Genomic DNA, 18580 nt, shown 5'->3' with positions numbered 1-18580 from the left:
ACTTTCACCATGATAGATAGTAGTAGCAAGGTTGTAAGTATCTGTATTGCAAAATGCAGAGGATGTATTGCTGTAGCTTGTGCTTTTCACTAATCGACTTGTCACAAATTTCTGTGCTTTTCTGTTTGTTTCTGGATTCCTAAAATGAAGACACTTAGTGAAGTATCAGATGGTCTTTAGTTTCTAATACTGTTCTGTGATAGGATTTCTTAGATTTTTCTTGAATATCTAGTATTTTTAGAGTTTTCTTTTCTAGATTCAGCAACACACTGTTTCTGGAAGACAATCTTTAAAATAGTAATTAGTTCTAGGGCTTACAGGCAACCTGTATTTAAAAAAACCCCACAGCCCAGTGTTCATGTGGCAAATTTCAGTGTTTTAGTTTGGCAGCTAACAGTGAATGAAATGGCATTTTGTTGGTCATGTAGTGTGCTGTTTTGAAATCTTTTTAGGTTCATTTAATGTTTTTTAATATATGTTTAATAGTATAATAAAGGCTTTTAGAAGTATAATTTCTTTATGGCTAACAGACTGCAAAATTTACATTAATATCAGTCATTGCACTAGCAATCTCTCTTTGCTCAAATACTGTGGATTTCTTTCTTTCTCTGCTGATTAGTACACTCTACTTGCAATGGCTGTTCTCTCTTCAAGTCATGGATGCTTTCATTTCCAACTCTTCAGAGTCCCATGAAAAACATTTGCCAAAATGTTGCTGCTATTTGCTTTAAGCTACGTGATTCCTTCTTTATTTGTGTGTGTGTGTGTGTGTATGCGAGGCAATTTTTTTAATTGATCTGCAGAAGGAGGTCTGCCTTCATAGTCTGAATGTCTGGAATAGAGTCGGAAAAGACGAAACAGGAGACTTCTCAGCACCATTACCAGGAAATTAACTACTTTGTGAACTGCAGTCTTTTTTTTAAGCAATGCCTTCCTTAATTTCCTAGGTTATTAATTTGATTCTTCAGAGCAAGGAAGAGGTTTTTGTCAGTTGAAAACGTTTTCCTAATTGCAATTGTTATCCAAATGGGTTGGGGAAATGGTTAGCTCAGTGAATTTTTATATTTTGTAATTGTTTCTTAAGCACTGTTTTATTCTCAGGGTCATTTTTTTTCCTGCTCTTATCTTTACCATTCCATCCAGGGCTCAGTAGTGAGTTTGTATAAGAATGTCAAAAACCGTAAATAAAAATTTTGATTGGTTACTAATTTACTGTTCTCTTTTCTACTACCACACAATTTGCAAGTGTTTTTTGTCCACATCTCCCTCTTTCTCTTTGTTATTTTTCTGACCATAAATAGGTAAGCAGCATTTGCTTCTAAAATGGGGCATCTGGTGATAATTAATCTTATTTAGAATCTGCTTCTCAGTGGAATCTAATTTGTCTTCAGGCGGTTTGTTCCTCTTCCTTCAATTTGTAATGTTACCGTTTCAAAAAATTTTTGAGTGTATGTTCTCTAGTTGTATGTCTTAATCTCCCAGAATCGTATATGGCAATCTCCACTATTTAAACATATGCTCGACAGTTTATGTTCTTTTGGGGTTGAATTAGAAAGAAAAGTGAAAATGTATTTGTTATTCAAAATAGACATGACTGCTATTGATACTTTTTTTCCTTTGTTTCCTTTCACCGGTTTTCTTTTATGAAAGATGAAGTCCTCTGAGGGATGCATTTTGTTTTGAGAAATACATGAAAGACCATTAAGCAGAATCTGTGTAACTGTAATACTGTGTAACTATTTCATTAGTTTCAAAATACCAGTTGTACTTGCACTAATGATGTCATTAATTTCACTAGCCTTAGAATTTGCTGAGCTGTTCGTAGTCTGTTAGTTTTTTCAGTAATTCACAGATTAAACATTTAAAAATTGCAAAACTGGCGTGGTCATACTTGACTAGTGGTGAAACCTAGTAGTCGTACACATATATTCACGCTGCTTTAACAGGAACATACTCACATAGAAGGAGCTATGTCAGTGTTTTGATATGCTATGCAGTAGTAGTAATGGATACTGCTGAATTTAGTCAGGAGTTAATGTGGAGTTCACTGTTTGACACAGATTACTGCATTTAGGTATAAGCTTTCAGTTTAGACGGGAAAGACCGCTGTGACTGTAAGGTATGAGCCACGTGTGAACTGCTTTCGTGGTACCTGCCTGGATGAATGGATGATTTCAAAAGTGGCTCAGAAAGACAGGAACTGTCCTCATGCCAGTGGTGTGAATGTTTACAGAGAGCAACTTTCCTGTCTTCGCATTTAGTTGATCATTTTAGCAAAAGCCATCTTAGCGCGTTTATACTGCGCTTTAAAATGTTCTCGTAAAAACTTTAGAAGCTAATCTCTAGTTGCTGGATTTCCAGTTTTCCGTGGCAGAACCTGCCCAATTTTCTTCCCAACCAATAAAAAAACCTCTTAGTAAATTGGAAATGGGGAGGGAAGGAGATTTTGTATAATAATGGCTCACTTTTAATACTGAATGAAGAAGCTGGAGTCTCCGCCTGTTGCGGTGATGAACCCTGCTACATACTTTGGATCTGGATTTCTGTGTACTGTGTTAAGCCTTGACATTTCTACGAGCTTGTAAACAGTCTGTTGTGAATACTGGTGACGGTCAGAGTCCTGTTGCTAAAGCGTAGTGGTGACTCCATAGGAATAAGCGAACAGGCAGACATCTTCTGTTGGATACCTTACCTTTTATTGCAGTAAGGAGGCTGTATAATATTCTCAGTGCACTTTGTATGAGTGGATGTTAGCATGAGATGATAAGAATGTGAAATTTGCGATTGTTCTTTTGGTTAATATGACATATATAGACTTTGAAACAAGTGATCAAAGGGATAGCAAAATATTTCAGAATTGAGAGCACAGCAACTTGCTGAAAGGAAGAAAAAAATACAAATATAAAACTGAATAACTATTACAAAGCTGCCAATAAGCAATTATAAAACTACTAATAAATATATTTTTAAACTTACTGTGATGAAGAAAGATGCTGAAATGAAATAGAAGCAAATTTACTCTGAATTAAACTCTGTTCTTTTCTAAAGCAAAAAGGCATCAGAAGAGAGGGAGGACTTTTCCCCACATTGAATGTTACAGTGAAAGCAATCTAGAATTTCAGGCACATAATCACAAGTTTTCATAATGTAGTGAGTTTATGTACATCTGCTTAGCACCAGTCACTGACTGTGTGCCTACTCTTAGGTTTAAGCTTACACTTTGCCATTTGGCATAAACTAGATATGTACATGCTGAGCTGTTGTAGCTTAACTGACATCTGGTGATTTTTTAAGGAGAAAGAATATGATTATGGGGAAAAGAGAAAGCCATTAGATTTAATTATTGCAGCACCAATTCTAGCCATGGAACATCCAAGTGAGGTAGTTTCTTTCCTCAGAACAAAAGTTCCTGCATTTTGTACTGAGTGATTTAAAAAATTGGACTTCACAGTAGCAAGTCTTAAAAGAGTGGTGAAAGTAAGATTTTTTTAAAAGTATGGAGAAAGATTCCAGCTGAAGCTGGGTTAGACGATTTCTAGGATGGTAATTTCCTATAGAAAGAATAAATATTTTGTCATTGTAAATATTTTCCAGTTAAGACAGTAAAGAGCTAGGATTGTCTTGCTTTTAATTAAGTTCTGCATAGTAATACTGACACGTAGCATGCGTACACTTTAGCAACCTAACTGATGACTCATGTTCATACAGGAACTTAATGCTGAATATTTATGATATTTGACTTGAGACTGGAAAAGTCATAACTTTAATGATTTTAATACATGATTTTACAGGGGCATGGCAAGTGACCAATTTGTGTTGAAATTCTGGTCCTATTACAGGTTTGCAAATCCATCTCCTTGGAATTCTGTACCTACTGATGCTTAAAATTCAGATGCTCTCACTATGATCAGCAATGTACTAAAATTAAAGTAGCAAAATAATAATATATATTTTCTGTTTTGTTTAGGGTGCAAAATTTGGACATCCAATGGGATTAAATCAGGTTCCTCCCCCGCGTTCTTCTGTTCGAAGATCATTTGGAAGATCTAAGCGATTTAGTATTACTCGTTCTCTGGATGACCTTGAGGTAATTAACTTTCACTTAAAACTTAGAAGTGAGTCCTAGAGCGGAACTTACAGTAGTTAATGCTGATCATTAATGAAAGTAAGTAATATCTGTAGTGTAATAAAGTTACTAATCATCATATGACATTTATGTGAGGGGAATACAGATTTCGGGTATCACCTGACTTTTTCAGTGTTTCTTTAATAGTTTACATTGATGCCAGCAGTGGCCATTCTTTCTGTGGGGAATTTTGACTTTATTTTACCCGTCACAGCTGGTCATGTAAAGCAAAACAATACAGTTTTGCTTATCAAAATGTTCATCATATCTTAGAAATCATTGTGTCATGATATAATATAAAAAAATCAAATGCTCATTGTATTCTTTGTTTCATTCAGCTGATGATCATTGCATTGAGAAAATTTTCGGGGGTTAAATTTGTTGCTGGACCAGGCTCTCTACATTCCTAGGGAATGTAGTGGAAGAGTTTTAAAAAATGTTTTTTAAATGTTTTTTTTCTCCTTCTATGTCAGCAGTTTAGAAAAGGGAATTCCTAATGGACTTGGTGTTGGGCATTGGTTGTGGTGATTTTTGGGTCTTTCTGAGTGTAACATAATAACGCTATTTCACATCTGGTATAACATCAGCTGCTGCCTGGGCCTCAGTGGCCAAACCTTATTGATTTTGGTGAAACCAAGGAATGAAAAGCCATCTGAATTTAGAAAGTGGCTCCTCCTGCTCTGCTGAGAGCCTCCCTCAACTAGCTGTAGGAATATGCCTTCATTATATTTTCTCTTCTAGTGCTCTTCCTTGGGAAAACCTTACCCATAGTGATGTGAAGGTGAATGGAGAGATTTTTCCCTTACCCTTTTATCATGCTTATCTGGAAGAAGATTTGTGGTTGGGGAGAAACCAAAATACGTGCAGAGCTGTGTTGGCACAGGAGCCATGTAATACATATTATACTGCTCTTCAGCATGGGAGGCAATGTGGCATACTGATTCCTCTAAATGGGAAGGAGGTGTTCAAAAAGCGTTTTGAGATGGGAGGAGGAAAGAGGGAGATATTCTGAGTTTCCTGCTGTGGGAAAATGTAGGAAGAACGGCATTTCACTGACTGAACTAAAGGAGAGGGGAGCTCAGTGCACTGGATTTTTAGGGAACAATATATATGGAAGGAGCTTCTGGCGTGCTTAGGGAATGCAGGTAGGAACCGTAATTACTTATTTCTCAGATGTTTTAAAGGACATTTTTCATTGTGGTCTATTTCTGTCTTGTTGTCTGAAGCTTTTTTTAAGTGTCTTGCTTTTTTTTTCTAGTCATGGAAAATACTGTTTCATTTCTTTGCACTCATAACTTTAATACAGGAAGTGCATAACTTTAAAAAACAGAGCAAGATCCTCTGGATAAAGCTGTTGGGAACCATCTAGCTACATCCTTCTTCATCAGAAAATGGTGATTCTTCTAAATTAAAAAAGCTTCCTACTATATATTACCAGTTTTGACAGAATTTCTGGTCACAGTAAGAGAGAATTCTCTCAGAATATCTAAGAGCCTAGTGCTAGTAATTCACATGTATTAGGAAAAACATGGTTCACACCATGTTCTTCCAGATTCAAATTTCATAGAGATTTTTGTGCACCTCTCATATTTTGAACACCAGGGATGTAATTTAATTTCTGTTGTAGGAGCTGTTTTACATTGCATAAATATTCATTGAAATAGGGACTTGGTACTTACTTTCCGTTAATTTCGGAAAGATGTCATAGTCACTGGCCTAAAAAGTCCATTTTTCCTCTCATTATGTCTTAGTTGGTATTCGTTAGTGTACGCAAATTGAGTAGGACCAACAGGAGGGATTGAGAGGCTCTCTGTGTTACCCAATGTCCTAATTGTTAAAGCTGTTACTTGGGATGGGGAAACTTACATTCTAGGTCACAGTATGAATTAGATGAATTAGACAAAGAAACAATCTGTATTAAAATCTCTGTTTGGATGAATGCCCTTATTACATGTAGCTATGTGGGTGTGGGCTGCTCTCTGTCAATTGCTTCTTTTCACTTTGAAATCTCTTTTTTTCCCTCTGCATGCCGTAAGAGAATGATATCCTAGCCGCCAAGAGAAATACCAAGCCAGAGAAGAATTTAAAAAACTTCATAAGTCAAACAGTTTTTCGAGGCATTTTTGATTTTGGTTCTAACTTTAACGTTGCTACTGCAGCACTTTTGTGCTGTTACACCAAGTGTAGTAGAACACAATGTTGTCAGTGCATGTTTAGATTATTTCAGGCCATCTATTTAGAGTTGCTGGAAGAGGAAATAACAATACCAGGAAATTCTTAGAGACTCCACCTTTGGAATAATGATCATGAACATATTATATAGGCTACTCGGTTGTTTTTGTGTTCTCTCCAGTTATCTTAGCAGAATGGATAAGGTACTAACCCAAACATGAAGTCTGAAAATTAATATGCTTCTCTGAGTTTGTGGGTTTGATTCCTGCTGGCATCCAACTTAGTCTTCTAAATTGAGCAGTGTAAGTAGGTTCCATGCAGATTCTTTTGTGGGCATATGCTGAACACTGTTCATTTGCTTATGGGTCTGAAGAAGGCTGTACTTGGATTTTTTTGTGAAAGTATGAACTTGCTCCTCTTGTCTTTGGAGCTGTAGTGTGTGAAATACCAGCCGTCAGTTTTGCAGTCTTCCGCCATAAGGTGGCATGATTTCTTTGCAGTTTGTTTTTTTTTTTAATCTGTCCGAGAATAAAATATTTTTATATATTATTTTAATAAATAAAACCAATGATTGCAAGTGAGTACTTTTTCTTTTAAAGTGTTAGATTATGGCTGGCTATACATGCACAGACAATATTCTTATAAGGTTAGAATTAGCTGTAATGACACAGTTGCCCCTCCTTAAGCATTTTCCTCTTACCTGCAGAAGCTGTGTTATGCATAGAAGAAAACAGACAAGTTTGTAGGATTAACCTCTAGGTGCTGTTTTTACTGAGAGAACCTGTATACAAGATTATTTTAAATCTGCAGTGATCAAAATAGGATGAGAGTGCAGAATTAATGGATGCAGTTATGCTACGACTATGGTATGGAAAATGTCTCGCAAAACACAAAATAAACAATTTTATTTCTGAACTGTGGAAATGGTGCTTTTTCACACCAGGGCTGAATATGATTATCTTGTAAGTTGGAACTGAATTCAGAAAATGACCATATCTAGGATATGCCTTAATTATGTTGCTTTCACAAGAAATGTATTTAGAACTTTTTCTTTATTAAATTACAAGAAATCTGGGTGTTTTAAGAACAGATTCATATTTTATATGTAGTAATAATTTTTCCTATGCAAATCATTTGTCATTATGAAATAGTGTCCGTTAACAACCATGTTAAAACTCTCTGATTTCCACCAATTTTAATTTATAGCATGTTTGCTGGTTCGTATTTGCAAGGTGTAGCTTAAGCTAAATGGAACTTGCCATGATTTAGGATTATTTAATATCTGGACTAAGGAGAGACCATGATCCTATCTTTCTTCCTACTTTTCTTCCCTGTAGGTAAGTGCCAGTACTCTCATCCTCTTGCACGATTCTGTCCTGGCAAAGACATTGTTTATAGATTTATAAACACACTAAAGGTGACTCTGTGAGACTGCAGAGACTAGAACACTGCCTTTGTAAAAATTTACATTAAACAGAGTAATCCTTTTACTCATCAACAGTTTCGGAACCAGATTCCACACTTTCAACTGTAGCTCATTCCATTCATATCCTAATTTTTCTTGAGGTCTGTAAAAATGGCGGACCCTTGCAGTATTCCCTTGAAGTCAACAAATTTAGGTTCCTCCTTGCCAAGGAGAACATTCAAAGCTGTTGTGTTTCCTGAAAATCATTGTGGCACTTGTACTTTTGGTATTTCTCTGTGCTTAAAAATAGGGCAGAATAGTATCATGAGAGACATAATATCTTAGGCAAGCAAGTGTCAAGTTCTTTGAGTATTGTTAAATAATCTTTTAATGTAGAGATCTTTTTTAAATTAAAGACTGTTTGATTCTTTTAACTAAATATTAGGACAAAACAAGATGGCTGTTGCTGCTTTTCTTCTTGTCCTCACACTGTTTTGGAAACCTTAAAGCTGTATCCTATATGAAAAAGAACATCTGTTGGATCAAATTTCTAGAGTTTAGTAATGTTTTCAAAGTTGGAATGTATCATATATTCCTTTTAAAAATCAGTGTGAGGAATTTTGTTAGAATGTTCTATCTTAATTATAACCATTAATAATGTAATATTATTAGCTGTTATTTTAGATAATAATGCTTGGGTTTTTTCTGTTTTGTTAATTCCACTGAAGCAACTGTTTTTTTGCATTTCATCTGCTAATTGAAAGCATACAACACATCTCTTTGGTATGAGGTTTTTATACTAATGAATGACATGTCTCTGCTGGATATTAGCTTTGGCATCTGTGGGTGGCAAAACCCCCTAAATGCTCATTTGACTTAATAATGAGTTTTTAAGTGGGTACCTGTCTTTGTTTGACTGATTTAAATAATCAGACAAAGCTTACACAGGGAGATAATAGCTTATATTAGACCAACTAGTATAGTAGGAAAATCAGACAAGAAGAGATAAACATGCCCCAAACTTTTCCCACCCTGTCAGTTATCTAATAAAAAGTATTAGCTCTCCCTGCAGAGCTTGCTTCTCTGACGTTCTTCGATCATCACCCTGGCCTCAACACCACCACTACGGCTAGTATAATTACGTGATTTAAATCAAGAGGCCTCTTCATTCCTAGCTTATAATTGTGAATTTAAAATTTGAAAAGAATGTATATTTCTGTCTTAGGTTTCACCAATTTTTTTAAGCTGTGATAACTTGCCATGGGCTGCCGGTATACACAGGTTCCACCATGTACTACCTTTAAGTATTGCATCTTTTGCATGTATTTTGTCCTAATTTTTATCTAAGATATAACTGACCAATTGACAGTTTTGCTGTCTGCTTTCATGAAGGTGGAGAAAAGGCCAGGTGTGAAATAAAACTGTATGCAAGAATACAGTCTCCATTTTTGTATGTAAAAGGTAGTTCTGTATTTTTAGCATGCTAATAGTAGAGTTCTTAAAGGGCTACTCCTGTCTCATATACGGATATTCTGAAGTCCGAATGCTAATACAGTCCAGCCCCTAACACCGCTGTTTTGGAAGCCTCGTGGATCTGTGACCACAGCCTAGGTTCTTTGGTTCTCTCTTCCCTTTGCCAGAACCTGTCTGGTGTTGCTTGGTGGAGTAGCAGTGAAGACCAGATCCTGTTTCTTGGAGTGTGCCACCAGGCAGGGCTCAGCTTTTAAAACAGTGCAAAGCATGAGATGTGCGCTTAGTCATTTTACAGTTTCTTGCTATAATAGCTCAAGCTCAAACCCTCTTGCTGAACTACAACGTATAGCTTTAAATAGTGTAAGTTAGCCATGACGTTAAACATTGATTTCTTTACCTTGAATTACTGTAGCTTATGTGGTCATGGAGCTGAGTAGTAAGGCTTTGAAAGCATCCGGCGGTTTCCGCCAGGCATTCTTCTGCTCTGCTCAGACCTTCGGCTGTTGCGCTCCTGGCTGGAGCTGTTTACCTGCTGTGCTGCAGAGTGGCCGCGCAGCTGTGCTGGTAAATGAAGCAGTGCCAGGACGCGGGGGCAGGCAGGGGATTGCAACCTTTGTGCTGTCACGTTGTTAGAGTTGTCATTTACGTGGCTTCGTCCTGGGCCAACTAGTGTATTTTCTCAAATGATTTCGGACATGGTTTAGAAGTTAGCCCTAATAGCTAGCATCACTGTGCCCAGCAGGCAGTTTGGATGCAACCAACTTGATTGATAGGCGGTTGGGAGAGCTTAGTGGTGTGACAGTGGCCAGAAAGCACCAGCTCTCTTTGCAACTACACGGTATTATGGCGCTATTTATTTGACTAGCACAGATACAGCCACTGTCCCTTTAGGTTACCATCACCTCATTCTGGATGATGCCTGTGTTATCCCTTAGACTTTTTTTTGGCTGTCATCACTCTTAGTATGTCTTAAAGACTTCCAAGAGCATAATTTTTTCACGTTTGGTTCTCTAGACTGCTCTATTAAGAATTTCAAACTCTTTTCAGCGTACTCCAGAGGATCTTCTTTAGGCTTTTACTTTGGCATGTGTGATCTTACCAGGTAGTTATATCCATTGTGACTCCCTAAAGAAGGAAAACATCATGCTAGCAGTATTCATTTATTTATTTTCTCCACAGATTGTGCACTAGCATTAATGTTAAACCTTTTCTGGTATTTTATAGTGTACCATAATTTTTAAAGATTACCAATATATGCTCTTAAGTTTTTCTTTATAGACTTTAGCATGAAAAGTTCTTATGCTCTTTCTTCACACTGTTTTGTAAAGTACCTGACAAAGGTGGGTTGGTCAACAGATGAGTATAGTTGTGTGTAACCTCTTTATCATGAATTGGAGATACTTATTTCTAGATACAATCCAGAATGTTAAACTGTGTGATGTTTTTTTTTTTCCAGGCACTGAGAATAATGGGATTTATTTTCTGTTATTGCAATTGTTAAAATGACCATACTTGAGTAATTTTACTGTTTACTATTTTCTCCTGCTTTTGGGTTATTTTCTTTATTTTAGGTTCTGGAGAAATTCGCCATGTAAATTTGCATGTAAAAAGTGGAGTAGTTGGAGAATGTGCTGAGAGCTGGATCTCATCTCTGCTTTCTTTGTGAGGTGCATATGGCAGTGCTCATCATAGCAGAGCTCACCCCATCCTTTGGAGCCTGAGTAGAAACCAACAGTGTTGCCTAGGATGGATTCCATAGGGAATTCAGTCCCCGTATGTGCAAAGACATGGCACACTATGGAGAAACTTCTCCCTGAGGAAGCAACCAGTACCTTGTCTGACCCTGCCACTCAAGTGCTGTCCAAGCCTTATTGCCTCTGGGCTTGGCTCTCCAACACAAACCAATTTCTGCCAGAGAACTAGAGGCACAGTATAAGCTTTTGGGGACTAGATACGAACTTGTGTTCTGCATAAATCCTCAGGCAGCAGGCCTTACTTCTTGTCAGTAGCCAGTACCGCCATTCTTGAGATGTGTGATTGAGTGAACGCAGGTGAATTCATAAGCTGTCAAGAACTATGATGCAGCCACGTTTGTGGAACTACAAGGGTCAGCCAGGACGAACAAATTAAAGTAACCACTTGAAGCTACAGAGGGGTCATGTCCTTTAGTTCAGCAATATAAGGCATCAGACCTTGGTTTTGGCTCTATTCTTTTGGTTCTGGTTTCCTTTAGTAGTGATGAAACAGTCAGTGCTTGCAGAACTGGGACTCTTCGTAGGTGGGCAACCTCTCAGGGGTGTCTTTCTCTGTAACCTTTGGTACCTAGCGTTCTTTTAAAATTGTGCTTACCCTCTTTGAACTGAAACTGTTTGCTGTTCTGAGTCTAATTCATGAGGCACATGACATTAAGGCAGAAAAATAGCTTAACTGCACTGGGGTCTGTTATTGAAACCCAGAATTACTTGCTGCTTAAGGCTGGCCCTTGATTCAGTTTCTTATGTTACACTTGTTGATTCAAGAGCATCTTTTAAGGCTCCTCCCAAGAAGGTGAGCTGTGAGGTGAAGTTACTCAAGGTAATAAGGACAAGAGCCGTCTCTGAAGATGAGAGCAGGCTGCTTTTATAAGATTGAATGACTGGACAACAAAATGGCAGATGAAAATGTATGCAGATAAATGTAAAGCAATGCAAATGAGGCAAAATAGCCCCAGCTTCATATATCAAATGATATATGTCTCTGAGCTGACCGCTTCTTCTCAGAAGTGAGGTCTTTGAGTTATAAGGGAGTGTTGCATGAAAACATCAGCTCAGTACAGTAGCAATGAAACAAAATTCTGCATTATGAATTATTAGGGAAGGAATAGAGGAAAAAAACCCGCATGATTCCATTGTATACATCTGTGATTTGCCCACACCTGGTCTCTTTATTTAGAAAAATGTTATGATATAGTAGAAGTCAAAAAGGCTCAGAAGGGCGTAAGAAAGAGTACAAAATCATGGGTGGCATAGAGAAAGTAGTTGGGATTGACTGCTCACTGGCTCCTTTGGGACAAGAAGTCGGCACCATTAATTAAAGGTAGCTGGAGCCAGGAGCAAAGCAAACAGAAGGCGGCGATTGTTCATGCAGGAGGTGAGTCGGTCTGTGGGACGCCTCACCACTGAGTGCTGTGGATGCAAGAAATTTGCATGTCCTGGGGGGAAAGTGGACAAGTATCTGGAAAAGGGAGCCACTGGGGATTAGTAAGGAGACAAGCCACACCAGGTTCAGGAAATCTCCCGAACTAAAAATACCTGGAGTCCGGGAGAATGTAATCAGGGAAATGTCCTGTATGTTGCCCTGTGCTACTCGTTGGTAGGCATCCATGGGTGGCCACTACGGGAAACATAATTCTGGGTTTGATAAACCCATGTTCTGAACTGATTATGTTCTTAGTCGAGGACGGACATTGCTTCTCCTTCACTGCGGGACTATGGATTGTACGGTCGGCGCAGGAAGCTGCGTTGCCTCTCACTTGATGTGAGCTTGCTTGTTTGTACAGCGAAGGGCTTTGCACACCATGACTGTGGTATCTCCCAGCGCGGCGTACCTGCTGTGGGCTCTGGGAGCATTTACTGTTCGTGCATGTACTGTTCGTGCTACAGCTGCCCGAGGGAGAGGGCACCTGCAGCCTTCCTGCTTAGAGCTTCTGCTGCACAGCAGATCGCCCGTGCAATTCCCGGTGGGAATGAGGAACCGGGTGACTGGTTTCATGTCGCTGTTCCTGCCCTCCCTCGTCTGCTCTTCCTGTTGCCTGGTACGTCGTCTTGTCGTGGCACATGCTAATGGGGGTAAGGAGGGATTTTTGCTCTGTGGGACCTGGTTAATGTTAGGGAATGAATTGAGGCCTTCTTGAAGGAACTGAATTGGTATTTCTAGAACACAATCACAGAGCACATACGGCACAAACGATAGCACTGTAGCTATCTGTGAATTGTTTCTGGCCCCGTCTCCCCGCTTAAAACTGCTGGGATTTTGGCTAGGAGTTGGTGCCATTTAATTTTCACTGCCGTCATGGATTTATCAGTCCAGTGACCTTTTTTTTTTTAAAAAAAAAAAAAAAAAAAGTCCTCACCTGTGGAGCTTCTAGATGAGCTGCTGCTTTTTATTCAATATTAAATCATCAAAACATTTCATCTGTTCTTCTGATACTTAAAAAAATACAGTAAAAATCCCATCCTCTACACTTCCCTCTGGACCGAGGAACTGCAGGAGGATGGTATTTAAGCATTATTTGTCAGGCAGGAAGTGTGTGCATTTCTTTCTGAAAATACACAGATATTGCTGGTTTGTCTGGAGAGTAGGTGTGGTATTGAAAATTATGAGAGTCATATTTCACTTGGAACGCGATCCTTGTAAATGCCAATGCCCTGCTTACTCAAAAGAACACGGAGCATTTTGGTAGGATGAGATAGATTGCATAATATGCATACATGTGATTGTAATCATACTGAGACACGTACCTACATGCCAGAAACTGAAAGAAATTTGCTGTTAGTCTTACAAGTTTTAACAATTTTTTTTTAAGTATTTTTAGATTATATTTTAAGTATTTTTAATAGGGATTGATGACCTAGTTCATTCAGATAATATGCTTAACAAAGGGGAATGTATTAAAAAAGAGAATACTTTGGAGGAGAAACCGACGTTGACTCAATGCTTAAACAAGTTTGGACAAACGTTTAAGACAGAGTCCTGTTGGCCGTACCGAATGCATTTTACATTAGCAGATTCTTCAGCAGCATGCTGTTGTCTTCACAGAAGCTTTATTGTTACCCAGGACCTGCCTAAACACCATTTTGAAAGCTGCCTGTTCCTTTTGATGAGAAGATAGAGAACCAGTATTGAGGGCGGAGAATGTGCTGGGGAGGGAGGAGAATGGGAGAGGTGTTGATAGGGCAACAGGCAGAGAAGCCTCATTTTTTTACTGGACTCTGGAAGAAGTAAATATGTGTTCAGAAAGAGCGTGACAATAAAGTTGAAGGGACTGTTCCTTAACAATGAGCTGTTAAACCATTTATACATGGAGAAAACGTTTACTGATAGTCAAGTGTCTGTAAGTATAAAGTTTTGTTTGTTTAAAGAGAACAGAAAACAGGAATATGGTTTAATGAGTAGTCTTCCGAGCTAAGAAATCTTGCAGTGAAATATGATAAATAATGCTTCTAAGGATTCAATGAGGTTTTAAAGAGACAAAGTTCGTAAGTATAAGTATTTAAGTTGACTTTCTATATAAGCTCTATTATGAAATTAAGAATACGCCATCTTTATAGACATGTTTTAAGTCTCTCTTTAACATCATACTATTTTTAAAATGTGGAGTGAGTTTAGTAGATATACAGATACTTCTCTAATTAAGTCTTTTGTAAATCTTTGTTAATTTTCACTGTACTTGCATAACTTTCCGTAAAGCAAGAATGTCATGTTAAAGTTATAAGTTACCTTCAAATTGTTACAGTGTTTTTTTAAGGTGTGCAGCTAAAGTGATTTTTTTTCTTCCAGCTGGATTTGTATCCAATAAACCAGGATCCAGATGGTATGAGTTATTAAAATAACTGAAAATAAATGAAAAGTATTTATAGAATACAAAATTTCTGAGGTGTAGAGATTTCAGACCAGTTTTAGCTTCTTGTTGCTCAGAAAACACATAGTAAGTAAAGGTCCTAGCTGTGTTATCAAATTTTGACATTATAGTCTTGTTCTTTATGGCTGTATATCTCAGAGTATAATTGTCTTTAATGCTAAAAGTATAGCAGCAAAAATACCAGTTTTTAAAATGAAAAGGGGAAGAAACGATTGTAAGACTTAGGAAGATATGCATGCATTGTTTACTTAAAAATTAGTACTTTTCATGCTCAGTTTTACATTGATTTCCTCCAAATCTATTGATTCTTAGAGGCTCGCTCCATCTGCAGTAGTAGGAAATTCAGAAGCAGCTTAATGTGTTTCAGTGATCTGTCACTTAATCATATCCTCCTTAATATGTAATTTAATTTTAATTTACTGTTGGGCTACAAGTCACCTTCCATCTGGATGTGCAGGTTATGCTGTTTCTGCATGTTTTTATTAATGGAGAGAATTCAGTTGTCTTAAAATGTTGATCAACAGAAGGAAAAAACTAGTAATTATTTAAAAAACATTTTTGAAAAAGTGTATTTTTTATTATCAGTTTGCATTTAGGCTCTACAGAAGTATTTTTCAAAGTTTACAATATGGCTTTCAAAACCAAATATTTGTTTTTAGAGTGGATTTCTGGGTGGCAAATCTTCCTGAACTTAACACTTGAAAATGTGTGCGTCAGTCTCGGAAGTGTGGGCAGGCAGCAGGGGGCACTCGGAGCAGCAGTTTGCATCCAGTCTCTTTACTTCACTGCATTTATTGTACGGGAAGTCTTGGCATTTAACAAGGTGGCTTGTATTTCAGTTAGTTATACACGAACAAATTCCAAATAGTTTGGCTGGAAAATATTTTTTGTTAATATCGCCTTTGAATAGGAAGGACTTTTATCTTTAAAATTGATAGAGGGAAGCCCCAATGTTGTAAATAAGAGAATCTTCCCTCTTCTAATCAGGAGCACATATGGGGTCTGTTTATTGTTGAGTAGCTGACAAATCATTGACAAAAAAATATCTAGACAGACTATAGAAAATTTGGAGAATTAGGAAAAAACCCATTTTATTTTATAGCAAAGGTTTCTTAATTTGTGTGTAGGCTTTTTGATATTCCTGCTTTTTATTTCAGTAACTAGGGTCAGTGAGCTAAATCATAGTCTTAACATAATTTTTCTCTGGCTTTCATGCAAGTAGTTGTTGCTTTATTTAGTATGAGATAAAAAAAGAAATACTTGATATTGATGAGATCTATGATTTTTCATGGTGCATTCTGCCAATGTCAAATTTGCTTTAGGAATTTGTGTGACTAGGAGCTGGTCCAGGGGATTGCCTCTTTCTAGTTGCCTGGCGTTTTTTGTGTGTGTTTTCTTCTTTTAGGAGTCAGGGATATATTAAATCCTATTCATCTTTTGACAAGTTTAAACTTATCCAGGCTTCCTGTCATTCTGTCTTTCTCTTCAGCTTTTTCTGCTCTGAAAACAAACGTACAAAAGAAAATATGAGCAGGAAGCGGAGGGAGGGTAGAAGGGAAAAACAGATCAACCGTATCTGGGGTCTCTACCCCTTCCCACAGTTTAGCTTCTAAGCAGATGGATGTGGGTTTACAACTGTCGTCTTTGGTATATCTGAATAAGGCTTTTAAAGCTGTTGTGTCATATTTTAACACTTTCCATTAATAGCTTTGCAGATTAACATTCCTTCTGCTTTTGACCTTTGAACTTTGAGTTGCCTGCCTGGTTTACAAATAAGGCACATAAAATCACAAGATTTTGAGTCTGGCAGCTGCTGAAATAACCGGTGAAAATGTAGAGGAACATGACTTTATCAGCCCTCTGAAGGGCTTTCAGAGCCACATGACATTATCATTAACTGGTACTGCCTAATTGGTAGAGTTTATTTGTGGTGCTAGTAGAGTCACTGCATGGAAAAAATGTGGATGTGCAATGCTTAGTTCAATGAAATAAAATCAACAACTCTAAAGGTCTGTTTAAACTAAGGGATTATTAGGTTTATAACGCCGAGTATGAGTGCCTAGAATGTGTAAAACATTGCCCACACGCAGTGTTCCTAACAACGTTCGCTAGGGTTGCTCCAGTGAACTGCTAGTCTTGCAGCTACATCCCATTACGTGTGGGGTTATTTTTCTCCTAATTATTCTTGTGTTCTTGTGGGTAACATCCTCACCTGTTAAAACTCTGCTAGTACATTTGGTCTTTCTAGGTGATTCCTAGAGGGCTTAGGTTGAGCGTTAAGTAAACTGTAGTGATAGAAGTCCTTTTTTGTGTTACCCCACAGGGGTGTGCACAGGCAAGTTCTCTAGGCATTTCTGATCCATTCGTGCTTTTTACTTATCCAGTGTAAGGATTATTATGCACCTGGTCACCTGCATATTTTATTAATAGCGTTGCTGGTTGGTTGGGGTATTGACAGTGAAAATACGTTCTGCATCCCACTTGGTTTAGTGTCAAGCAAAATGCAGTATTTGAACAGCCCCGTTTGGCATTTTTTCTTTATAAAATTATAGATTTTTAATACTTATCCACACATAGTAAAATTGTTCTTCTGTGCAAGTATCGTATGGTATTTGCTTTTTACATCCTAAAATAATGGAAGGTGTAATTTGTAAAACACATTCCTTCCTGTCTATCCACCCATTTGTTTCCATTGCATTTCTTCATGGTGTTAAATACTTGTAGAAGGCAGCATTCAGAAGTGCAGTGGTGTGCCTATTCAAACAAGTAATCAATTATAAAATGAACTTTGTCCATTGCAGCAATTTGCTTGTCTCTGGAATGCTTGTTAAAGTATGCTTCCTCTGTTTTCATCTGCAGTTAGCTTAAAATTTCTTCTCCGATCACTCTAAATTAAATGGAGAAGACTTGAGTTTTTCTGTTAACCAGGTCTCTTCATCCCAAATCCAAAAATGGGAAGATGTGCAGACTTGCAAGACTTTTGCAAGCCAGTCTTACCATGAGATCTTGAGTAAAGGCTCTTAACTTCTTTTTGCCTCATTTTTTCTATGAGTTCAGAGTAATATTTGCCTTCTTTGTAGGGTTGTTTTTATACTGGGGGCTCAACCTAGGAACTGTATGGCTGTGGGGGATTCCACATGTTGCATTGAACAAGGGAGGGGATTCCTGTTTCCTAACCTACTACTAGTAAGTCCACCTTGGCTTTAAGGACATCCTGCCAGCATAAAAATGCCCACTAATCAATCCCAGTTTGCAATTCTGATATTTATTTTTGGCAGAAAATTGTATTCTGATTGCTTAAAAAATGACAGCACTGAATGGTTTAAGTACTATCACTACCTACTTGTGAAAGCAGCAAACTTGATGAAATCCTGTACTTGCCATATACAGTCTCTTGAAGACACTGCTGGCACAGGGAAGTTAATAGCACTTCCCTCTTAGGTTACAAGTAGCCTATTTGCTCTCTGTGCCTAAGGTGCAGTGCACAGAACTGTCTTGACATCAGTTGAGCACAGGCTCGGGTAGGGAGGAAGGAGGGGCAGAGTATCAGTTGGTTTCTGAAAGGAGAATTTGGATTTTAGTGACAACGGGCTGCTCCTAGGTTTGACCAAATATGCCAAGTTACCTTGTACTGCGGATTTTTACATGCAATTGATAGTGTTAACCACTGAAAAGTTAAGCAGAATAGACCGTCTGAGGTCCTACTTTATTCTGGCTTGCATTACGTAAACCTCTGAAAATAGTGGTTTACTATGTAAATGTTTCTATAACTAATGTTAGGGTG

General features: G+C 37.8%; 1 protein-coding gene across 5 annotated transcripts in view; it reads left to right on the top strand.

Moving 5' to 3' along the window:
* RGS12 (regulator of G protein signaling 12) overlaps positions 1-18580 on the top strand; it is an 82604-nt gene that overhangs the window by 14016 nt on the left and 50008 nt on the right. For all 5 annotated transcript variants that reach the window (XM_075709188.1, XM_075709189.1, XM_075709187.1 and 2 more), the window contains exon 2: positions 3968-4087. In XM_075709188.1, coding sequence (XP_075565303.1) covers positions 3968-4087 — 120 coding nt within the window. The remainder of the gene's footprint in view (positions 1-3967; positions 4088-18580) is intronic.

The sequence above is a fragment of the Pelecanus crispus genome, chromosome 4 (assembly GCF_030463565.1).
Source record: "Pelecanus crispus isolate bPelCri1 chromosome 4, bPelCri1.pri, whole genome shotgun sequence".
Classification (NCBI taxonomy): domain Eukaryota; kingdom Metazoa; phylum Chordata; class Aves; order Pelecaniformes; family Pelecanidae; genus Pelecanus; species Pelecanus crispus.
This window is presented reverse-complemented; position numbering and strand designations above follow the sequence as displayed.